Source organism: Armigeres subalbatus, chromosome 3, assembly GCF_024139115.2.
Source record: "Armigeres subalbatus isolate Guangzhou_Male chromosome 3, GZ_Asu_2, whole genome shotgun sequence".
Taxonomy (NCBI): domain Eukaryota; kingdom Metazoa; phylum Arthropoda; class Insecta; order Diptera; family Culicidae; genus Armigeres; species Armigeres subalbatus.
The window spans coordinates 352,574,013-352,598,568 of record NC_085141.1 but is presented as its reverse complement, the minus strand read 5'-3'; the positions used below and the strand labels follow the sequence as shown (position 1 = coordinate 352,598,568).

At 41.5% G+C, this 24,556-nt stretch overlaps 2 protein-coding genes across 5 annotated transcripts in view; one reads left to right on the top strand and one right to left on the bottom strand.

The window, feature by feature from the left end:
- The window catches only part of LOC134226072 (protein unzipped), a 324,483-nt gene that overhangs the window by 114,701 nt on the left and 185,226 nt on the right, over positions 1-24,556 (bottom strand). For 3 of the 4 annotated variants that reach the window (XM_062706593.1, XM_062706596.1, XM_062706595.1), the window contains exon 4: positions 15,561-16,106. The gene's annotated coding sequence lies outside the window, so the exon portion shown is untranslated. The remainder of the gene's footprint in view (positions 1-15,560; positions 16,107-24,556) is intronic. The other variant, XM_062706594.1, reaches the window with a different exon arrangement.
- LOC134223213 (chemotaxis regulatory protein ChePep-like) lies at positions 720-2,648 on the top strand. The gene has a single exon (XM_062702353.1). It carries the CDS (start codon positions 774-776, stop codon positions 2,619-2,621), a length of 1,848 nt encoding a protein of 615 aa, XP_062558337.1. The 5' UTR covers positions 720-773; the 3' UTR covers positions 2,622-2,648.

The window sequence follows — 24,556 nt, the reverse complement described above, 5'->3', positions numbered from 1 at the left end:
ATACTAGAAGAGTTTCCGCGTCCGATGGTCCCAGTTTGATCAAAATCGGATCATTCTACGCAAAGTTATGCTGATTTGAACTTCGACAATTTTTTGCCTATCTCAACCTTTTTGTCTAACCCCTGTATAAATCTTAAAAATCCATCGAAAGATAAAGGCCCTAGTAACGTTCAAAATCTTCCCTTCCAGCGTAATGCTTTCGATTTCCAAAAATCTAAATGACACCCAGTATAGTAATGAAAGACGTAAGTCCTACGTCAAAAAAATAGAAATTTCGCGTTCTGTTGATCGTTTTTGGCACGGACCTGCCGACATTTAAATATTTCTCACTTTATTTTCATTAGTACGCGTTCGTTTCTCGTGACTAGCAGAAAACAGCACAGATTAGAGAAACAGTCACTTAGAACACTGAAGAAAATCACGTGTTGAGTGAACTATTTTCATCTTTATATTTAATTGAGGAGTATGGCCACTGTATGTTGCCGGTAAGTTGATAAATTTAATAAATTTAGTTAACTTAGGGCTGATTTCTTCACCTCCGCTAAGGTCTTAAACCAGGTTTAAGCGTATGGATAAGCACCGCTTAAGAGTTAAGCGGAGGTGAAGAAATTGGCCCTTAGTGCAATATTTTACAGCATTGCCAATATGTGGACTCGGTTCTAAGTGCCATTAAAGGTTTCACATATTTATAGTTTTGCAGTGCCAAACAGCACTATGCTACATCAAGATCACAGTAGCCCTTGAAGAATAAGCAGACGGTCGTAGCTGTAAAAATGTCTTCACGGGGATCAAAATCTGCGTCCTCTACCACAAGCACAGATTCCTACCCAAGTCTTTACAAGTCTTACTCCAGCAAACGAACTTCTAGCAGTTCATCGTTGGGTACAACTCATTCTTCCATCGCTTCAACACATTCGGCAACTGGTTCGAAAATCCTCAATATCCCACAAAAAGAGACCACTTGTTCAACCGTTCCACCGCGCATTAGATGGGATCGCGAAGCTCCGTCACCCAATCGTCCCTACGACTCCCGAAAATATGACATCCCTTTCAAACCTCTACAGCCGTACCTCAGTCAACTCGGAGGTCTGGGTGTTCCGCCACGAAAACCATGCGACATACCGAAATCGGATCCATTCCACAAGAGGACTCAGGTTGATGAAAGCTTCCACAAACGCGTCACCGATGCCTCCATATTCAGTATAACTGAACAACCCAGGTCAAATGTTTGCTTGGAAGAAAAATCCCCTGCCATTGAATATGTTGCACTAAGGTCCGTCAAAAGTGTGATTCTGGCAGACAATATCGATTCCGATGGAAGCGATTCGAGTGACACCGAGTTTGAGGAAAACCTGTCCGAGATGAGCTGGACGGCATTCCTGCAGCAACCGAAACGGGACGAAGTGCTAAAGCAATGCAAGCGGTCGTTCTTTCAGGCACGGAAGGAGTTGTTCAAACTTCGTCAGCACGACGATTATTTGGAAGAGAAAAATAGACAACCAGTTGAAGTGGAATCATGGGAAATATCGTCGGATAGTACAGTCGAATTGGAGGATTCATCGGAGCTGGATATGTTCGATAAACAGGAAGAAGTTGTGTCAGAAGTTTTCGAAACAAGCGATGAGTATAAGCCGACGGAAGTTATACACGAGGAATATAAACTACGTTTCAAAGAACATGAGCAAACTTACATGGAGAGCATGCGGAAACATATGTGGAGTCAGTATGAAATAGAGGAAGAGCAACAGAAAGAGGAAGAAGCCAAACGACAACAGTCACCAGAGCCAGTAGAAGAGGAGGAAATTATAAAAAATGTACCTAAACAAGATTATTTGAATTTGAAGAAACACGAGTACAGACAGCAGTTAGCTGATCGTCTAGAGGAGATAAATCGTTCGATTAAAAGGAAGCCGCAGGAACTCCCCCAGACAGCTGTCCAGTTTGAAAAGTATAACGGTGAATTGATGCGGAAGCGTAGGGAGCTGCGAGACGAAGCCAGGGTTGTTGACGAGCACTATAAGAAGGCCGGGTTGGAGCTGGATGTACCCGAGAAGGACATAAAGCTGAGAAAATTTCGAGCTGCTGATCATAAAAGTGAAGCAGATGAGTCGGAAGATGAAGACCTATATCAGAGTTCGGAAGCAGAGGAGGAACCTGTTGTTCATACTTGCATGACGCGGCTAGAATGGGCACGATGGATGGGTCGATGCACTAAACTGGAGAAGCTAAAATTACCACAGGTGAGGATTCCTCGCCTACCGAAGCTAGTACATAAATCGGAACAAAGTCCAATAAAGATGTACATAATTGGGTTACATAAAGAAGACAAACAGATAAAAACGGAGGCGAAAAAAGAATCATTGGATGCGATAGATTCGAAGAGGGATAAGACGAAAACTGTCAAGTGGCACCTGAAAGATATGTTGTATGAAAAACCGAAAGAGTATAGGCTTTCCAAATTCGTGCCGTACCGTCCTCCGATTCGACCGTTCCCGGAATTGGCGAAGGACAGATTCAAAGTAGGTCAAGCGGTTCGAAGAAGGTGTCGTGATCGAAGGAAGAATCACATGGTGTGGATTGATCAGTTGGTTGAAGGAATTTGTAATCGAAATTATCTGTGATATAATTGATAATCCTGTGAAATAAATAGCTGAAATAACTTAATCATTTTTACTTTATAACCAATAAATCTCAATTAGAGTTTGGATTAGAGTGGATTATCCATACATGTTGTGATTATATAGCTGTCTCCTCCCACTCTCACCAAACAACTCCGATTGTGCTACGAAGACGCTGATTGGGAGACCTACAGGCATCTTCTGTGAAACTCGCTGGAACTACAAATTCCTGTCTTTCCCGAGTTTACCTCAGCATCTAAGAAGTTGCCCCCTGACCATACCGCAATGTAGCTGCCATCCCGGACACTGAGCCCACCAATTATGGTCGGAGAAAACTCGAAGAGCTGTGAAAGTTAGGAGCCTTCTGAGGTTCCCTTCAAGCCCTCAAAAGGCTCCCTCCTGGTCATCCCCTCAAGATAAGTGCTCTGGTGCATTCACCACGATATAAAAAAACACATATAGAATCCTCCTGAAGTTGCAACGCTCTTGGAACGCTCGCACCTCTAGTTTTTGCAAACGGATACACCTTCGGTTTATGACCCTGGAGAGATTTTGCCTTTCTAAGAGAAACGGAAAGTAGCCCGGTCCTAGTCGGGCACGAGAGGTGGGCTTCGTGGCCGTGCGGTTAGCGACGTCAATCGTCTAGATGCATGTGCTGTGGAGTGTGGGTTCGATTTCCGCCCCGGTAAGGAGAAAACTTTTCGTAAAGCGAAAAGCTCTCCACTGGTCCACTGCGTGTTGTGTAAATATCCTGTTCATGGTTTCATGCTAGATGTTAAGTGTTCAGTCTGTGCGACCTCTGGTCGAAGACGGTGATTCTGTCTTTTTTAAACGCTCTCGCCTTCATTTGAAACTTTCTCTCCAATCGTGCCTTCTGGGTACCAATAGGCAACCCCCTATCCAACGCATATTAAGAGGAGGTTGGGGGTTTCATAAGGGTGTACTCAAGTAGTAACTTTTCAACATTCTGCCCGTAATGGTCGGGGCACGGTGTAAAAAAACGGATTATTATCGAAGTTTCATGTACCTCTGATTTTTTTTCACAGAAAGTTAGGCAAGGCCCCTAGAAATGAGGTACGGGGTGTTTAAAAATATTTCATCGGCGATTTTTTGAAAAAAGTGATTTTTGTTGTTTCCTTCCATAATATCTTTTATTCCATCTAAAAAGTCAATTGATAACCCAAAAATGGATAAATTATTGTTATTAGCCCTCAGAATTAAAAATATGATAAAAAGGCTACAATTTTTGTATAGGAAACCTATCTTAAAACGGATCTAAAATTTGCAAAAATAATGTTTTTTCTGTGGTTAAGGGGTTTTTTAAAATTATTTCTTTTGTTTTTAATTTTTGCGTTTTTAATAATCTTCTATCTCCGGCATCTATTCTGTTATCTGATAAATATTTACTTGAATATTGTTTTTGCAATTCTATCTTTTGACCAGTGTTGTAAAATGTCATTTGCATTCGTTTGTATAATTTTTCCAGAACTTTTTTCAGTAGTTAGCTATAAACTATCAAGTATGACGAACTTATAGCGCTTAAATGTGGCTACAACTTTGTCTAACAAGACATTGCTGTAAATATGTAATCTGGGGAGTGGGAGGCAAAATGTCATTCAAATGACATTATGTCAAATGACACGTGACATTTTGGAGAGATTTCACTCTCTAGCCTCAGATGTTATATTTAGAGCAATGTACCCTTGGACAAAAATATAGCACTACTCAAGCGTTATGCGTACATCTAAAATTATGAAGTGAATTTGGCTTCTGTAAAAGTTATGAACAAATTAGTCAAATGACATGCAGTTGACATTTTACAAGCCTGCTTTTGACATTTGCTATAGATGACCTGCCCTTCAATGCGCCTTATTTGAAAAGATTCATAATATTTCCCCGTACCTTAATTCTAGTGGCCTTGCCTAACTTTAAATGGAAAAAAATCAGAGGTACATGAAACTTCGATAATAATCCATTTTTTTACACCGTGCGGGGACACCCGTTTTCGGACGTAATCGAGATTCAAGCAGAAGCTAGTGCCGTCGTTCGCTGGGCGTCATCCAAAGAAAGTTCCTGTAAATACGTCTATAAAATACGACCCCGGCATCAAATTCGATGAAAACCTATTCCCAATTATAAATATCCTCGGGGACTCCATGCCTGTGCCGGAAAATGACCTTCTTGTTCAAGGGGACCGGATTTTGTACAAGGTGACTGGCGTCGGTCTCCCCAAGTAGTGCACGTTAACTGGTATGGAAACACAACAATGAGGCTCTGCGCAGATCGACCATAGAACTGGAATTGACTGGGACGGCATTCCAAGACCAGCGTTCTACTATTTCTGTATTGTTGAGGGACGCAAGAAGCTGGGTTGGAAGGGCCATTAAACAGAAATAGGAATCCCAGTGAGCGAGGTCCAAAACCACCTAACTACGAAACGTTGGAGAAACCACCGTTCTTCGGGCCGACTAAAGATTGCGGACTGGACATACTCGGTACTCCCAAAAATTCGGCGATGACTCTCTTACGACCTCCTGTGAAACATGTGGGGTTCTCAATATTGAAGAGCACATTGTCTTTACGAAATCCTTCGCTTGGGTTACGGAATACCCCTTAGCATACGAGACGTCCTGGCTGAAAATGCGCCCTAACTGGCAGTCCTCATCTACTTTCTTCAAATGGGGGTCGACTTCGGCACTCGACCGATCACTCACTGAAGTGAGAAAGGACTTAGGATCTGCGTTGATCAGGAAAACACCATATAGATTTTCATAGAAGTACGGGCTACGCAGCAGCCTACACCGACGAAAAGTTCACCAGCGGCGGAATAGCAAAGACTAATTAAGACGTCATTGTAGAGCTCTTTCGAGGGACCACTTCTAGTACTGCATTTGGTCTCTCGGTACCCAAGTTTGACATTTAAGTGATTCCTCCATTTTTGATCTATCTTGCGATAAATTTGAATCAGTTGTAGACGATGGCAACGACGACTAATTCTTTGAATCAAAATAGTGTGTTTGTTTTGCTAGTAGAAAATTTAGAATAAAATAATCTGTAGTATCAAATGAATTTACTATACAATTACGTTAGAACAATATTACAACTATTATACAGGAAAGATTTAAAGTTTATTTCTCATGGAAAATAATGATCGCTCTGTAGTTTTGAACAGATATTTGCATGATATATTATAATTTTGATACTTTGAAACAAAAAAGCCCATAGTATTATATTTAAAAGAGGAATGGCAAAATCTGTCTTAGTAAAAACTCCAAGGGGGTCACGTTTGACTATATCCCGAAGACCTAGATATCCAAAACCTTGGGAAGATTTCGCTTCTGAGAGCATACAAATGAATCTGACATGTTTCAATCTTAAATCACATTGTTTGATAGTTCTGAAAACTGAAGTTGAAGTTGAGCCATCCGGATCGTTATGCTTGTGAATAATTTTCAGGAATACGAGATGCTGAAGATACTCCAAAACGTTCTCGAGTTCAGCCAACGGTATCTACCGGACCAATCAAGGTTTTTGCAATGTCCTTTTCATCGATACACAACCAATCCGGTTGAATAGGCATATACGCATCTTGCAAACCCCATTTTTCCTGAATACGAGATGCTCAAGGTACTCCAAAATGTTAGGGAGTTCAACCCACGGTATCTACCGGACCAATCAAGGCCTTGACAAAGTCCTCATCGCCGGTATACACCCAATCCGGTTCAATAAGCATATAAGCATGATGCAAACTCAATTTTGCAACACCAGGCCCGAATTATATACCGCAGGCATCTGTTAATGAACACCTGCAGGCGTTGAGTGTTCTCCACTGATACACACCATGTTTCGCTTGCGTATAACAGCACAGATTTCACGTTAGAGTTGAAAATGCGTATTTTGGTGCATTCACTCATCTGCCTATTGTTCCAGATATTTCTAAAACTCGCAAAGGCAGCCCTTGCTTGCTTGACCCGTGCGCCTATGTCGATCTTGGTACCGACGTCTGACGCCATTTGGCTACCAAGATATTGGAAGCTTTCAACATTCTCCACTGGTTGCCCGGCTACTGTGAAACTGGAAGGAGTCACCGTGTTTACATCCAACGATTTGGTTTTGTTGACGGTGATGACTAAACCTGCCGAAGAGGAGCGCTCGGCAATGTCGTTGAGCTTACTCTGCATATCAGAGCGCCGTTGAGCGATGAGTGCAACGTCAATTCGAAGTCGTTTAGGTGCTCCATGGTTGAAGGCTGCCATAACAGCCCGCGGTTTGGTTTACGGTCAATCGCATCTACCAGAATCTCATCAATTACGATGAGGAACGGTAACGGTGATAGAATACATCCTTGCCTCACACCAGCTTCGACCCGGATAGGGTCGGACAGGACCCCATTGTGCAGCACTCTACACGAAAAGGCCTCGTACTGTGCTTCGATGAGGCCGATGATTTTCTCAGGAACCTCCTTGCGTCTCAGGGCGCTCCACATATTCTCGTGATTGAGATGGTCGAAAGCTTTTTCGTAGTCTATAAATACCAAGTAAAGGGACTATCAGAAATCGTCGACCTGCTCCAGAATAAGGCGGAGCGTGAAATTATGGTCCTAACAGGATCTTCCGCACGGAATCCAGTCTGCTGCCGTCGGAGAGTCGCAGTCTTCTCCTGAATCCGGGCTAGGATAATTTTGCATAGTACTTTGAGAACGGTACACAGCAACATAATGCCTCGCCAGTTATCGCATACAGTCAGGTCACCTTTTTTGGGATACTTTACATCCAGTCGACCGGGAAAGTTGCGGTGTCCCAGATATTACGAAATAAACGATGCAGTAGTTGAGCGGATGTCATGGGGTCAGCTTTGAGTATCTCGGCTGATATGCGATCGACCACTGGGGCTTTATTCGATTTCATGCTTTGGAAGGCTGTTTGAATCTCTAGCAGTGATGGAACTTTGGTATTGACGTGTGTTATACGTCGGATCCTAGGAAGATCATGCCGAGGTGGTGATCGCCTCGAAAAAGTTGTTCGAAGTGCTCGAACCAGCGTTTCAGCTGGTCAGTTGGGTCGGTCAATAACTGATCATTCGCGTCTTTCACAGGCATCGTTGCATTCATCTTCGCCCCGCTTAAGCGTCGTGATGATTCGAGCTCCAAAAAAGGTCTATAATACAGGCGATCCTCTATGAGTCGCTATGCGGAATAGAAGTTCTTTGGGAAATTGTTCGAAAGAACCATAAAAGTAACCGAGAAACTATTTTATACGGAGGGTCCGCAAGTCATCCTCCAAGTCATCATTCCACTTGATCGATCCACCTTGCCCGCTGCGCATCTCGCCTTCTTGCACCCGTCAGATCGTTGTCGAGAACCATTTTCACCGGGTTACTGTCCGACATTATGGCTACGTGCCCGGCCCACCGCAGTCGTTCGATTTTCGTTTAAGAACCATAAAGGAATATAGTAGCTTGTAAAAGTGTTTAGCGATACACGTACACATCTTTCTGGACTTGGTTGATCGGGTTGGATTTCTGGGCTTGGTTGATCTATAGATCGCATCTTTTGAACTCCCGGGCGTTTTGGCAAACCAAAAAGGTCTGTAGTAACTAGTAACACGGATGCACGGACACATCGTTCAGGACGTGGTTGATCGGGTAGATCACATGTTCTGATCTCCAGCAGGGGGGGGGGACAGGTACTATGTCTAAGGGCTTGACGATCCCTCCCAGGCCATCTGCGAGTTGTGGCGCCTGCCTAGGATGTGGTGGGGTTTGACAGTGGGCCCTGTTAAACCTCTATAAAAAGCTGCATGTATCCGCAAGTAGGCTCCGCCAAAGCGACCGTGTGCCGCTCAAAGCGCACAAGCCCAAGTCCTGGTGTTAGGTGGGACGCTAAACAGCCCTGACACGACAGTCCTTCGACGAGACAGGAGGTTTGCGCAGGCCCAATAAGCCGCCTTTAAAAACAACTATTACGAACGACATAGAAGATAATACGTCTCGATACAATCGGCAACGACCTAGGCGACGAATAAAGGATCACGATTGGAAGCTTGGAACATGGAACTGCAAGTCTCTAGGCTTCGCAGGTTGCGATAGGATAAACTACGATGAATTACATCCACGCAAACTTCGATGTCGTAGCGCTGCAGGAAATCTGCTGGACAGGACAGAAAGTGTGGAAAAGCGGGCATCGAGTAGCTACCTTCTACCAAAGCTGTGGCACCACCAACGAGCTGGGAATCGGCTTCATAGTGCTGGGAAAGATGCGCCAACGCGTGATTGGGTGGCAGCCAATCAACGCAAGGATGTGCAAGCTGAGGATAAAAGGCCGTTTCTTCAACTATAGCATCATCAACGTGCACTGCCCACACGAAGGGAGATCCGACGACGAGAAAGAAGCGTTCTATGCGCAGCTTGATTAGTCATACGATGGATGCCCACTGCGGGACGTCAAAATCGTCATCGGTGACATGAACGCTCAGGTAGGAAGGGAGGAAATGTATAGACCGGTCATCGGACCGGATAGTCTGCATACCGTATCGAACGACAACTGCCAACGATGCATAAACTTTGCAGCCTCCCGCGGAATATTCCGGAATAGTCCGAAGCACTTTCTTCCCCCGTAAGAATATCCACAAGGCCACATGGAAATCACCTAATCAAGTAACGGAAAACCAAATCGACCACGTTCTAATCGACGGTAAATTCTTCTCCGACATCACGAACGTACGCACTTACCGCAGTGCGAATATTGAATCCGACCACTACCTCGTCGCAGTATGTCTGCGCTCAAAACTCTCGACGGTGATCAACACGCGTCGGAGTCGTCCGCCGCGGCTTAACATTGGGCGGCTACAAGACGGTAGACTAGCCCAAGACTACGCGCAGCAGCTGGAAGTGGCACTCCCAACGGAAGAGCAGCTAGGCGCAGCATCTCTTGAAGATGGCTGGAGAGATATTCGATCCGCCATTGGAAGCACCGCAACCGCTGCACTAGGCACGGTGGCTCCGGATCAGAGAAACGACTGGTATGACGGCGAATGTGAGCAGTTAGTTGAGGAGAAGAATGCAGCATGGGCGAGATTGCTGCAACACCGCACGAGGGCGAACGAGGCACGATACAAACGTGCGCGGAACAGACAAAACTCGTTTTTCCGGAGGAAAAAGCGCCAGCAGGAAGATCGAGACCGTGAAGAGACGGAGGAACTGTACCGCGCTAATAACGCACGAAAGTTCTATGAGAAGTTGAACCGTTCACGTAAGGGCCAAGTGCCACAGCCCGATATGTGTAAGGACATAAACGGGAACCTTCTTACGAACGAGCGTGAGGTGATCCAAAGGTGGCGGCAGCACTACGAAGAGCACCTGAATGGCGATATGGCAGACAACGGTGGCGGTATGGTAATGAACCTAGGAGCACGCGCACAGGACATGCGACTTCCGGCTCCGAATCTCCAGGAAATCCAGGAGGAGATCGGCCGGCTAAAAACAAAGAAGCCCCTGGAGTTGACCAACTACCAGGAGAGCTGTTTAAACACGGTGGTAAAGCACTGGCTAGAGCGCTGCACTGGGTGATTACCAAGGTTTGGGAGGATGAGGTTCTGCCGCAGGAGTGGATGGAAGGTGTCGTGTGTCCCATCTACAAAAAGGGCGATAAGCTGGATTGTAGCAACTACCGCGCAATCACATTGCTGAACGCCGCCTACAAGGTACTCTCCCAAATTTTATGCCGTCGACTAACACCAATTGAAAAAGAGTTCGTGGGGCAGTACCAGGCGGGATTTATGGGTGAACGCTCTACCACAGACCAGGTGTTCGCCATACGTCAGGTATTGCAGAAATGCCGCGAATACAACGTGCCCACACATCATCTATTTATCGACTTCAAAGCCGCATATGATACAATCGATCGGGACCAGCTATGGCAGCTAATGCACGAAAACGGACTTTCGAATAAACTGATACGGTTGATCAAGGCGACGATGGATCGGGTGTTGTGCGTAGTTCGAGTTTCAGGGGCATTCTTGAGTCCCTCTTCGAAACGCGCAGAGGGTTACGGCAAAGTGATGATCTTTCGTGTCTGCTATTCAACATCACTTTGGAGGAAGTAATACGAAGGGCAGGGATTGACACGAGTGGTACGATTTTCACGAAGTCCGTCCAGTTATTTGGTTTCGCCGACGACATTGATATCATGGCACGTAACTTTGAGAGGATGGAGGAAGCCTACATCAGACTGAAAAGCAAAGCTAAACGGATTGGACTAGTCATCAACACGTCGAAGACGAAGTACATGATAGGAAGAGGCTCAAGAGAGGTCAATGTGAGCCACCCACCACGAGTTTCTATCGGTGGTGACGAAATTGAGGTGGTTGAAGAATTCGTGTACTTGGGCTCACTGGTGACCGCCGATAACGATACCAGCAGAGAAATTCGGAGACGCATAGTGGCTGGAAATCGTACGTACTTTGGACTCCGCAAGACGCTCCGATCGAATAGAGTTCGCCGCCGTACCAAACTGACTATCTACAAAACGCTTATAAGACCGGTAGTTCTCTACGGACACGAGACCTGGACGATGGTCGTGGAGGACCAACGCGCACTGAGAGTTTTAGAAAGGAAAGTGTTGCGTACCATCTATGGTGGGTTGCAGATGGCGGACGGTACGTGGAGGAGGCGAATGAACCACGAGTTGCATCAGCTGTTGGGAGAACCCTCCATCGTTCACACCGCGAAAATCGGAAGACTGCGGTGGGCCGGGCACGTAGCCAGAATGTCGGACAGTAATCCGGTGAAAATGGTTCTCGACAACGATCCGACGGGAACAAGAAGGCGAGGTGCACAGCGGGCAAGGTGGATCGATCAGGTGGAGGACGACTTGCGGACCCTCCGCAGACTGCGTGGTTGGCGAAGTGCAGCCATGAACCGAGCTGAATGGAGAAGTCTTTTATGTGCAGCACAGGCCACTCCGGCCTTAGTCTGATGATAAATAAATAATGTTCTGAACTCCAGGCCGGTTTGGAAACCCTGAAATATGTAACGTTAATTCAAAACTCGATTACTTCATGTCTTATGATCACATAGATATTTTTGGACATATTCTCAGCTTGGACATTTTGTTTCTAGGGATATTTTCTGATGGATTCGAGTACTGTACTGTATGTACTGCAGAACGATTTGGGCGGTCTAGAACATCCGAAAAAAAATATTTCAACGCCTTTGGGGCGATTCAAATATGACGTCCACTACTTTTTGAGATTTCTAGGCCCCCCCTCCCCCCGCTGTCACGCTTTTTTGAATACCTAGTATATGTACTGTCACACATTCTTAGACACCCCCCCCTAAAACCTGTGACATCATTGTTGAACGACCCCTTTCAGTTCTTTCTATGCCAGTTTTGGCAGGATCGAAAGGAAAAACTCAAATCTGTACGGTCAATCCATGTAAAAAAAAAGTCGTCCTGAAAGGGGGAAGCTAAAGGCCGGAGCTTCAAAAGAAATTGATATTAGAAAATCACCCCCCCCCCTTTATCCCGGGAGGATCAAGGCAAGCAAAATAAGGGACCCGACTAACACCTGGAGTTTCTTAACTATTCCTTGTCATATCTTGCGTAGTGTTTACTCGTACTTCAGAACTTCGTACCACGCGTTACGCAATTTTCGAATAGGTCCTGAGCTCTCTACATTCAATTTGATCATTTTTTCGAATTGCTCAATTTTACTAGGTTTCACATCTTGTCCAGAATAGTGTTTGTGACGGACCAGTAATAAAAATTTTAAGATTACTTTAACGGAAATCCAACTATTCGGATGAATTAGTTTTTTCGCGCTATACCGTGGAAAATCAAATTTCGGACACACTCAAACTTCGGACGCTTCAATTCGTATGGGAAATTTTCTGAAATATTTCATCGAAATGTTTCGCCAAGCTGGATCGGAAGGACTAATAGTTTTAGCTTGTTTTAGTATATTTACATTCTAATAAGACATGTTAAAACAATACGACGAAATGATTAAAAGACAGTCTGAGCTGTGCAGTGCGAATTATTTTCAATTATTCTTCCCGGTACTGTGTAATCAGGTGTCCGAAGTTTGAATCTTTGTGTCCGAAATATGAATCCAACCCCGCCGGTGTCCGAGGTTTGAATCAAACAGAAGCCGGACATTTTCATAAATTTCAAACATTCTTCGCAATATCTTGCACATATTAAATACGTAGGAGTAATTCTCGCTGAAACCGGGCCACTATTTGCACGAGGTTCTTAAAAATGCCTTAATTTATATTCTTTCGAAAGCTTTCGGCGAGTATATTAAGGATCCGAGTTAAATTCTTCAGAAAGATGAACCCCTCGTTATTTATACACGAAATCATTTTAATGGACCCCTCGATTTTTGTCAATTCTTGGCTCACCAAAACTATCATAACTCCAACATTTCACAACTGATCGTAGAGATCAGCATATTGTTGGAAAGAGGAAGAGTGTATCCTCAATTTGCAATAGTGAAAATAGAAGCAGCCATATTGAATTCAGCCGCCATCTTTTATTTTATTTAAAAAACTAAATTTCCACTGATTTTGAATATTAATACACCGATGGAAATAGCTTAGCTTATATTGTGCATTGTGTCCAAAAATCTCAGGTGTATGTTTTACGATTATGTACGATTTACCAAATTATTTATTAAAGGGCCGTCTGACCAACGAACATTATTTTTATGGTTAATATGGTATTACGACGTCAGTTCCTTGATTTCATACACTATTCTAAGCCAAATATGTTTCAAAAATGAAAAGCATATCTACAACAGTATTTTATTTAAAGGACTCAAAAGTCTTGAGGATAACGGAGCCGTTTTCAAGTTATTGTTTTAAATAAATCAAGAATTTTGGTATTGGTAAATAGTACATAACTTTTGATAGAAAAAACATACACCTGAGATTTTTGGACACAATGCACAATATAAGCTAAGCTTTCGATCGATGTATTAATATTCAAAATCGGTGGTTGCGAACATGGCGGAAAAATAGTTTTCAAAATGAAATCCAAGATGGCAGCCAAATTCAATATGCGTACCTCTATTTTTACTATCGCAAATTGAGGATACACTCTTCTTCTTTCCAACGATATGCTGATCTCTACGATCGGTTGAGAAATGTTGGAGTTATGATAGTTTTAGTGAGTCAAGAATTGACAAAAATCGAGGGGTCCATTAAAATGATTTCGTGTATAACCAAGGAGGGGTTCATCTTTCTGAAGAATTCAACTCGGATCCTTAATATACTCGCCGAAAGCTTTCGAAAGAATATAAATTTAGGCATATTTAAGAACCTCGTGTAACTAGTGGCCCGGTTTCAGCGAGAATTACTCTAGTTCAAAGATGAATACTATACTTAGTGATAGCAATGGTGATTTAAATGGTGTGATTTAAAATGTGAGTAAACAGGATGATTGTATATCAGAAAGTGCTTAAGCGTCCGAAGTTTGAGTTTGCACGGTATATCATTACCAAACAAGTCAAGTACGAGACACTGAATGGAATACACCCAATATTTTTTTTACACGGTTGGAATTCTTTGACTAAACTCGTCTTAAAACAGATGTAAACTAAACATGATTCTTTTTGTGCCACTCAGGAGACTAATTCTATTTTTTTTTTCTTACCAAACCGCTCACTGTTATTTGCTTTATTTCGCGAGACTTCCTATTACAGCAGATATGGCATCCAATCAATCGAAAATTAGCTCAGTGATCGAAATTTTACTATGAAGAGGTCAAATAGAGCAAACGGCAAAAAAGTGAATCTAAAATCCTATCAAATTAGGCATCATCAAAATTCCAAATTATATTTTTCTCAACCGTACTTTTATAGCCTGAGGGTTAATCCTCTCCAATACAAAATCATGTTTCGACACGCAAGCTTACCTATGTAGAGCTCAAAAAGACGGCTTATCAAATCAACCCCAAATCCCAAACTGAACAACTGCGGCATTCTGGATGCCATTTCACACTGACAATGCCGGCCGCGTTGTTATGGTGATGAGAGAAATGCCAATGGAAATGACTGTTTTTGTTCCGTGCACGAAGGGACCACATCCGTGACGAATGAAGGCGGAGACAAACAAGTCGTAAAATTTGACGGTAGTTGGTGATGATTGTGGTTCTGCCTTTTCGGCAGATTGCGGTTCGTTTTGTCTCATTTTTGTTTGCTGATGGTTGACGAATGACGACGTCGTTGTGGCCGGTGGCCGGCGACCGGCGCAACGATGAAGCTATTTAATGGGATTAATTGCATCCACTCGCCGCCGAAAAAAAAACTGCTGTTAAGGGTCTCGAAGGGTCACACTGCATTAAGCTGTGGGCAAGATGAGAATAATTAAAATTTTGTATTACATCGGAGCACGCTATCAAATGCAATGGAACTGGAAGAAACGTTGGCGTATCAGGGATGGGGCTGCGAACGCGTATTACATCGCGTGCACCTACAATCTATATGATACAAAACATGAAAATCGCCAATCCAATATCTCCACTAGCACTAGGATTGGAATGCGAATCACCGCATACATGAGAACTTTTTTTATATAAAATTAATTCTTTTTGACCCTCCTCTACTGACACATCCTGGTTACATCAATGAGAAATACAGACCAATCAAATTTCCCTTAAATTGTTCACCAAAAAGTTAACGGTTTTGCCATGTGACAATTAATTCGTCAGTAGCGCTTCTCAACTGATGCGTTCCAGACCCCTATAAAACCAATCCATCCATCCATCATACTGCGATCCAATCTGTCAAATCAAGCCGAGCCTGCAATGACGCGTCATCCAGACTGCCGCGAGAAGGGTCACGCAAAGGCGTCATAATTGCCGACGCTACGGTACGCATGGATTACGTTCGAAATTTGACGGTTCATGAATAATGATGACGAACAAATTAAAATTTTTATTACCTACTTGAGAAGATTTCCAAAGCCGGGTCAACAAGAAGTCGCGTGTTGAGCTACTCCGTAGCTCGGCTGCTGTCAATGGCGGAGAGGCCAAAGTGACGATGCGGCGTACTTGCGCACAATGAATCCGATTATGTTTTCGATCGTGGCTAAGTTGCCTCTTCAATTCACACACATACACACGATGAGGACAGCCAATCACATTCAGATCTTTCCCTCTACTTCTTATATTCGTATTAATTGCCACTTGAGAAACTCTTTCCAGCGATTTTTACGCACTAAGCACTTTGTCAACACCCGTCAACTCGATCTTTTCTTCTATTACACACGAAGAGATCTTCACTTGACAGCCACTACGGATTGAATTCGACTCGAACTAATCACCTTTTTCTATTCACGATCACTTGATTCGCAGAAATTGTTCGAGATGTGTTGATCACCTCGTTCTTTCACACATGTGCGACTCCACCTGCTACTGCTTCTGATACTGCTGGGTCACTAACAGCAATCACCAACTTGGCGCGAATGATCAGCTTCTGCAATGATAGCCTGTGGAAATATAAAAAATTACGATTAATCATGGAATAGAAACGCGAAGCAGGGCTGGAAGCAAGAAACAATTGAAGTCTTATCCAAGATTTTTTTATGTACAGGTTATCCGACTTCGTCAGTAGATGGGAATAACCAGCGCGGGAGGGAAACATACATTTTCAGTGCAAAACGTAAACAAACGAGCATAAATTCCATACAAAAATCCAAGATGGCTGAGTTGGGGATATTGACAAGTCGGATAACCTGTATACATAAAAAAATCTTGGTCTTATCTGTATTATTGAAATCTAAAAAAATACATAAAACTGTCTCGGCTCAAAATCTCACGACATTGTGCAGAAGTTTCAAAAGAACTACCGTTTTGCCTCAAAATCCGAACATGACTCATATTCCGAACACTGCCATTTTAGCACCTTTAAAACTAAAAATCTCATCGGGTTTCCGCACTGAGGATCAGGATTGCAAACGAATTCAAGATCGTATGGAAAAAATACACGAATATAACTAAAATATCCGTTTAACAGTGGATGTTCAGAATGTCAGTCATGTTCGGAATTCGAATCAAAACGGTATGATGCTCCCTAACTTAGTTGACTTAGATGCAGAGGTTTCTCGTCGTTAACTTAGTTGACTTAGATACAGAGGTTTCTTGTCGTTAACACCGTTTCTTTTCCAGATTACTGAAAATACGTACTGTCCTGCAATTAGAGGTGTGCGCCGCCGCCGACAGTTTTTGGTACGCCGCCGCCGACATTTTTGCATCGGCGCGCCGTCATTTAAAATTTTCTACGCCACTGATCTATAATTTTCCACGCCGAATTGGAAAATAAAATGAGGTACCACCTACAGTATAACTTGAATCTAAATCCAAAGTTGAACCAACTGGACAAACATAATTGCCTACATGATGGATAATCATGATCTTTACAGGAACATAATTATCTATAGCACAAGCTATTTCCACCACTTTTCATGTAACACAATGAGTTATATTTTTGTTCAATTAATAACATATTTAGTAATAATTGTGTTGAAACTAGAAGAGATTTTGTTACAATTTTTGTTATTCTAACTACTAATGGTACATATTTTATAACAACCGCTGTTATACAAAACTGCTGTAACATAATAACAAGGTCTGATATAAATCTGTTACTATCTTCTGGTCGGGTATCTACCAAAAATATAAGCAATTTTTTTTCGGTAGAAATAAACATAACACATTATGTTATAATCATGTTATGACGATAATGAAATTTTATTCCATCTATCTTTGGCAGGGAGTTTATAACAAAATTATTGCAAGTTTTGTTATTTGTAACACATATTGATATAATTGTGATAAAATTTTGTTATAACTAACTAGTCGGGAACAAATCCAAAATAATTTTGATAATGGTTTGATATTGGTAACAAAATAAGTACACAGTTTGATGTCATATCATTCAATTTAGTAATATACAGCAAAATGAGATAAAAATATGTAGTCAATCATGATGATTCATATTTGAAAACAAATTATGAAACAATTTGATAACAAAATCAAAAAAAATGTTTTCTATATGCTCTCATCATGTTTTCACATTTTGCTAGGGTATCTAGCCTAAAGTTATGAGGCCGAAAAAGTCATTTGGTCGAACAGTACCTTTGGCTGAAAAAAGTGGTTGGCAGAATAGCTCAATAGCCGAATATGACATTTGGCCGAAATAGTCGTTTGGTCGAAAGGGCCATTTTGCCGAAATGTACTTTCGGTCGTTCGACTGAATTGGTCATTTTGGATATTTTCAAGACATTAACGGGAGAATTTTTTGAATATCACCTCAAAAATTTGATGAACTTCCCCAAGTTAAGGCGAGTTTTTCCAGAATAATCATTTGGAAATTATTTTCAGATTTTCTACGGGAACTACTTTCAAGTTCCAAGAAATCTTTGGATTTTCCATGGAAAAATGTGGAATTAACATGAGAATCTCTTCATAGCTTTCACAGAAAGTTGTTCTAAATTTCTACAGAAAAATATTCAGAATATCCACGGAAAGTTCTTATTCTGTTGAGTTTCTGTTGAGTATCCTTTAAAATTTACACAGAAAATTGTGAATTCCTCAATCTAGATTATTTGAGACGGCTAGTTTTTTATCTTTTATTAGAGTGATTTTTTCGCAGGGATAAGTTCATCACTAGACGGCTAGTTTGGCATAGCCAACTTAAACGCAAAATCTATTTTTGACAGAATGGGCCATTTTGCCGAAAATGTCATTTGGTCCAATGGGTCATACGGGCAAATGTCAATGACTGAACGGGTAATATGGTGAAAAATGGCCACTCGTTTGGCTAAATGGCCTTTTTGTCAATTGACCATTGAATAAAATTCCGAAGCCTCTCTACTTTTAAGTTGATACTGGCCTTTAGACCAAAATACATCTAGCCAAGTACCATTTAGCAAAACTAAACGTTTAACGGAAACTGTTATCAGGTCAAAACTGGTTTGACCGAAAGCGATGTACAGCCAAAAGAAACATTTGGCCAGACTTGAATAAAGTTGTTTGCCCTAAAATATCATTTGGCTGAAAATGCCGTTCGGCCGAAAAAGCCGTTTGACCGAATATGTTATCTGACAAAAATGTCTTTCGGTATAAATTGTCATTTGGCAGAAAGAGCCATCCGGCCCAAAAATGTCCATTTTGAAACCTTCTTTGAAAAGTGTCGTTTGGCTGAATTGATCATTTCGCCTGTTTAGATGTTTAGCCGAATAGGTCATTTGACAGAAAATGCGGTTTGGCTGAAAGGTTTGTTTTGCAGTTAGGACATTTCCGGGCCAAATGGCCATTCCTATCAAACGGCATTTTGACATTTGGCTGTATGACCTGTTGGCCCAAACGATATTTTCGGCCAAATGGCCCATTCTGTCCAACGACCATGTCTATTAAAACGGTATTTTCGGGCTGATAAGGTCATTTCGGCCAAACAACCTATTAGGGAAAATGACTTTTTCGACCAAATTACTAGATCGGCCGTATGTCGCTTTCGGCCAATGGAATTTCCCAAGAATTTCTTATGGACAATACACTAGTCGTTCGATAACTGCAACCAAGGATGTTATCGATCATTTAGTAGTTTATCAATAACTCATTCCTGAAGTTGAATTTCAAAAAGTGTGGTATGGTGGGCTTATAGCGCGAAGGTTTTTCTACAACTCTGCATACAACCATTGTTCGTTGTTGAAATTCAATTAATAACGGAGTTATAGCGCTAGTTGCAGTAACTTAAACTAAATGATTGGAATTTGGTTATCATTTAGTCTAAGTTACTGAAACTATGGTTATAACTCCGTTACTAGTAGAATTCAAACAACGAACCATAAGGCAGAGTTGCAGAAAAAACCTGCACACTAGAAGTCCACCATGCAACACATTTTGAAATTCAGCTTCTGGAATGAGTTATTGACAAACTACTAAATGATAGAACGCGAATTACTAAATGATCGATAACATCCTTGACTGCAACATGTTTTCGTTTCAGTTGGCGAATACCGTTCAGTAACTGCGACGCATTCTGGTCGTCAAATGATTGTCAGACGATGTCAGATGTAATGGAAGTGCGCCTGATTGTGCAGTGCAATGCAGTGATCATCGACTTCGATATAGTTTTGAAGTTCAGCTCTCCGATAACAGCAAAACTGATGTAACTATTGAATTGCAGTTAAAAGCATTTCAGACTTTGACTTTCAGTTATCAAACGTCTACAAAAAACTTCCCGTAGAAATCCAATAATTCCGAACAATTTTCCGTAGAAATCCAAAGATTTTTTTTATTAAAATCTACATTTAAATTCCGGAGAATTTCTCATGAGTATTGCAGAGAATTTTCCTTGAAAACTTCTTAGAGTCTTCCTTGGAAATTCTTAAGATTTTACTGTTTTATCGATGGCCATGCCAAACTAGCCGTCTTAATTATTCTAGACTGAGAAAGCCAACGTTAAAACACCCATTCTACCAGCCGCACTCTCCTACAATTATGAATAATTGTCTATGTGAATTTCGAAAGTAGTTCCCGAAACTTCAAAGTAGTAAAAAATCCGAAAAGAATCTCAAAATTTTGAAAAAAGCTAGATTAGATTAGATTTTTCATGCGAAATTCAAAAGATTCTTCCTTTGAAAATAAAAGAAAATATCCCGAAAAAATGCAAAAAAATCTAAGAAACGTAATAAAAAAATCGCCACGCCGATTCACGCCGCCGCCGGCTAAAATGGCTATCGGCGTGACGCCGCCGCCGACCAAAATTCTGACAAACGCCGCCGCCGACGAATATCGGACCGGCGCACACCTCTACCTGCAATGTCTTGAACTCTTAATCTGTACACATTAAGGTTAGAAGCTTATCTCAAGCCTTAACAAGCCGATCAATCGTGGAACATTAACTACGAATTATCGCAAAGACTATTTTATTAATATTCTGAAGAATTAAAAAAAAAAAACATAGTGTATTTTTCCTGGAATCTTGATTTCTTGAGCAATTCACCAATTGGTAGTAACAGTAAACGAATTTATATACTGCTCTTGAATTGAAAGTAAAAACTTCTCAAATTCGAATTAAAGACGTACTAGCCCTGCAGCATGTATTGTAGCACGTGGGAACCCAGGGTAGAAGCCGGCAACCAATAATTAACCGGCGTGGAGAATGCAATGATGTTATTACTAACCAAGAGGTATTAAAACAGTTGCCCCAACTGCTGAATCCTAATCGGAGGTCTGTTGTCGTTTCGTTAGCTAATGAATTCTAGTCGGGTGATAATTTGTGCTGTCGATCAAGCGCTAGACACCGGATCGGAAAGCTGGAAGTGCGATGTGATCTAGGGTAATAATTGAATCCAATGTGAATGTACTTGGGTTGTTTCTGTGCGTTTGTGTATGATTGGATATGAAGTGGCACTCCTCTCGAAATGGTGATTGATGTGAACCGCAGCGTAGAAGTGTTTTGTAGCGGGTGATGATTTAGCGGCATCGTTAAATTGTTCAAGTGTAATTTGTACCCTAGCCTGCGATCATCGATCATTGTCAGTCGTAGTTAATGGAAACGATATTGCGTTCCGATTGGAACTGAATGTCACCGGAACGATTAACGTGTATGAGAAACCAATGATTTGTCGGAAACTATCGGCATTTTCCAGTTCAGTTTATTTTAATATTTTGCTGAAGAGTACATTGCAATGAGTAGCGGAGTAAACACTTACTTTGGTAAACCAACACCAACTAAGGATTATTTGGTCAAAAAAATCAGATAAGTCGTTTCGATTATTGGTTTAACTAGTCTGCTCTAGTTACAACTAATTGGTTTGAATCATATCCGTCAGCAAACACCAATCAATCATTCACCTCAATCAATACCCATTAAAGTGATTCATCTTATAGTTCTTGTTCCTCTGAGTTGGGAAAGATATTATTAATCCAAAAACTATAATACTGAAAATATCCTCAAGCTGTATCCCCTATTTCTGGGCCCTAAGATTTTTGCTTTTTTTTAAGCTTGACACCCGAAACTGGCGCGTAGATACGCCTAATGATGCCTGTCATCGGAACTCCCAAAAATCAAGCACCTCATATTACACACAAAAGAGAGGCCCCATTTAGATGATAGACTCTGGAGCAATCGACTCCAATTTATATACTGTGCTACCTTTTTGCTGACTCGCTTTTATTCTTTATAGGTGCTGCTCAGATGTAGGGGTACCGAGGAAAGGTTATCATTTCACTCCTAAAATGTAAAAAATGACCAAAGTCTCAGCTTCCGTTTTCATGGACTACAAATGCTAAAAATAGAACTGAGTAAGTAAACAATTCAAGAGATTTTTGTTATATAAACACTGTTTTTAGTAATGAAGACGATAGTGTAAAGACATCTGTTGTTATCGAATTACCACCCTCGAGAAAGTCAAAATTACCTTTAGGTGGGATCAATCAAACTTTTTTATACTCAAGAGCCTAATAAACCACAACATTGTCGTTGTTGCTGTTTGTTGATTCGGTCAGCACTGGATCGTTGACCGCATTGCGTGACTGGTATAAATCCCATTCGCAAAGAAACAGGACTTCACCGAAAAGCAAAAATAGCAGAGCCCCCAACTAGACAAACGAGGCTGATGATGTCAACAAACAACAACAAAGAACGATGCCTGCATGGAGTGGAGCTGCTGGAGTCGTGAGCTTGGTTTGGGCAATTGCGTGGGTTGGAAGCGTGTCTAGAACTGTGGCTGCTCGGTAGAGTGGACGAGCATTAAATGGGTGTGGGAGTGTGATGTGCGGTAGACCGATTCATTTTAATGGATAGATATAAAAGTGTTAGAATATTCATTATAAGCCAGACAAGAAGATAAAGGGATTTATGCGTAATTGAGAATACCAAAATTAAAAAAAAAATTGATTGAAATACCCGATACTGCTCTACGCCCTTGATCGCATTCTGACACATTTATATTTCTCTATTGGAATAACATCTACAAGGGGCGTGCGGTGAAACGCGCGGCAACAATGTAAAACCATGCTGGAGGTGGCTGCACACTTAAAATAAATCGCCGAATTCGGTAAAATTTTACCGAAATCTCAACATCAGAACTGTTCGGTAAATAATTTACCTGATTTTCGGTGATTTTGACAGTTGAGCAATGGAAAAATTACAAAAATCTGTAAAATAAATTACCGAACAGTTCTGCTGTTGAGATTTCGGTAAAATTTACCGAATACGGTGAAATTAGTTAAGTGTGTGGGTTCGATTCCCAATCCAAGTCTTGAAATTTCGGGTTGGAAGTTTTCGGCAGCAAAATGAAATTTTCATGAAGACTCAGAGATTTTCTATAAAAAAAATAGGAAACTGCCAATAACGCAATCTTGGTAGAAGCAATTTTTTTTAATTTCGATTAATGCATAAATCGTAGATGAAGTGACAGATATAAACATATCCACGGACATTGAAAATTCTGCCACAATTTACAAATAAGTGGACCCGATTTTCTCTACACAACTGGCCACGTCCTTACAAATGTTTATATTTTTTTTGACCCAACAATATTGAAAACTGATTCCAACTAAAAAAGTAGGTTATTCAGCTTGTTTGTTAAGGATCCACTGGACTCCTTAAATTCTTCTGAGCTTCAAACCAGGAATTCTTTTGCAAATTTCTTCAAGAAATACTTCTTTGAACTCCTTCGGCCATTCCCACAAAAATTCCGTCGTGAATTTTTCATGAAAAAGGAATATCCCAGTCCTTAGAAGAGTTTTGTAGAGAAATTTCCGGAGAACATATAGTGCTATTTCTGTATTTTTTGCGGATATTCTTGTAGGTATTTTTGAGAGCTTTCTAGGACTATTTACAAGGAAGTATCTGAAGTAAAAGCGGGAGAATTTTCGGAATAATTTCCTTATGATATGTTGGAGGAGTTTTCAAGGTAATTTCCCAGAAATATTCTGTAGGTTTTCTGGACGAAATCTTGGAGAAATAATGGAGAAGTTTCCTTGGGAATTGCCATGTAAAATCTTAGAGGAACTTGTGAAGGAGTTCTTGGATTTTTTCCGGAAGAACTCCTAAACAAATTACCAGAGAATCAATGCCTAGAAGAATTTATTTATGAATGACTTTCCGGGAGAATTATTGGAGAAACATGGAGTTGGAATTTCTGGGTTAATTTCTAGCAGAATTCCCAGAGGAATGCGCGTTTCTAGATCTAGATTTCGTTTTCTAGATCTAGACTTCGCAAGCTCTTGAAGAATTCCTGGAGAAGTTTCCGGTGGAATTTTCGGAGAAATCCCTGGAAGAGCTTCCCGAAGAATTCCTGAAGGATCTTCTGAAGGAGTTCTTGGAGGAACTTCCGGAGGAATTCCTGAGAACACTTTCAAAGTTAATTCCTGAAGAAACTTCCAGAGGAATTCCTAAAGTACCTTCCGGAGGAATTCCTGAAAGAACTTCCGGAGGAATTCCTGGAGAAGCTTCCGAGTAAGTTCCTGGAGGAACCTTTGGAGCAATTTCTGAAGGAACTTTCGGAGGAACTCCTGCAGGAACTTTCGAAGGAATTCTTGGAGGAACTGGAATTCCTGGAGGAACTTTCGGAAGAACTTCCGGAAAGAGAAACTCCTGGAGCAGCTTCCAGATCGTTTACTGGTGGAATTTACGGAGACATTTGTTTGGGGAATTGTGAAGAATGTCTAATGCATGGAATAAGCTCACGCCGACCCACGCCGTCGCGCCGCCGATTACCAACGGCGTGACGCAGCTACGCTGCCGCCGCTGGCAGAAAATTATTTTTTCATTCGAACTTTACGAATGAATTCCCAAAGGAATTTTAAAAAAATTGATAGAATTTAAAAAGGAAGAAATTTTGAAGGTAGGATAGAATACAGCATTGACATGCTTGTAGCTTAGTTTCAAGCACATAATTTAAGGTATTGGCTTAATTTTGAA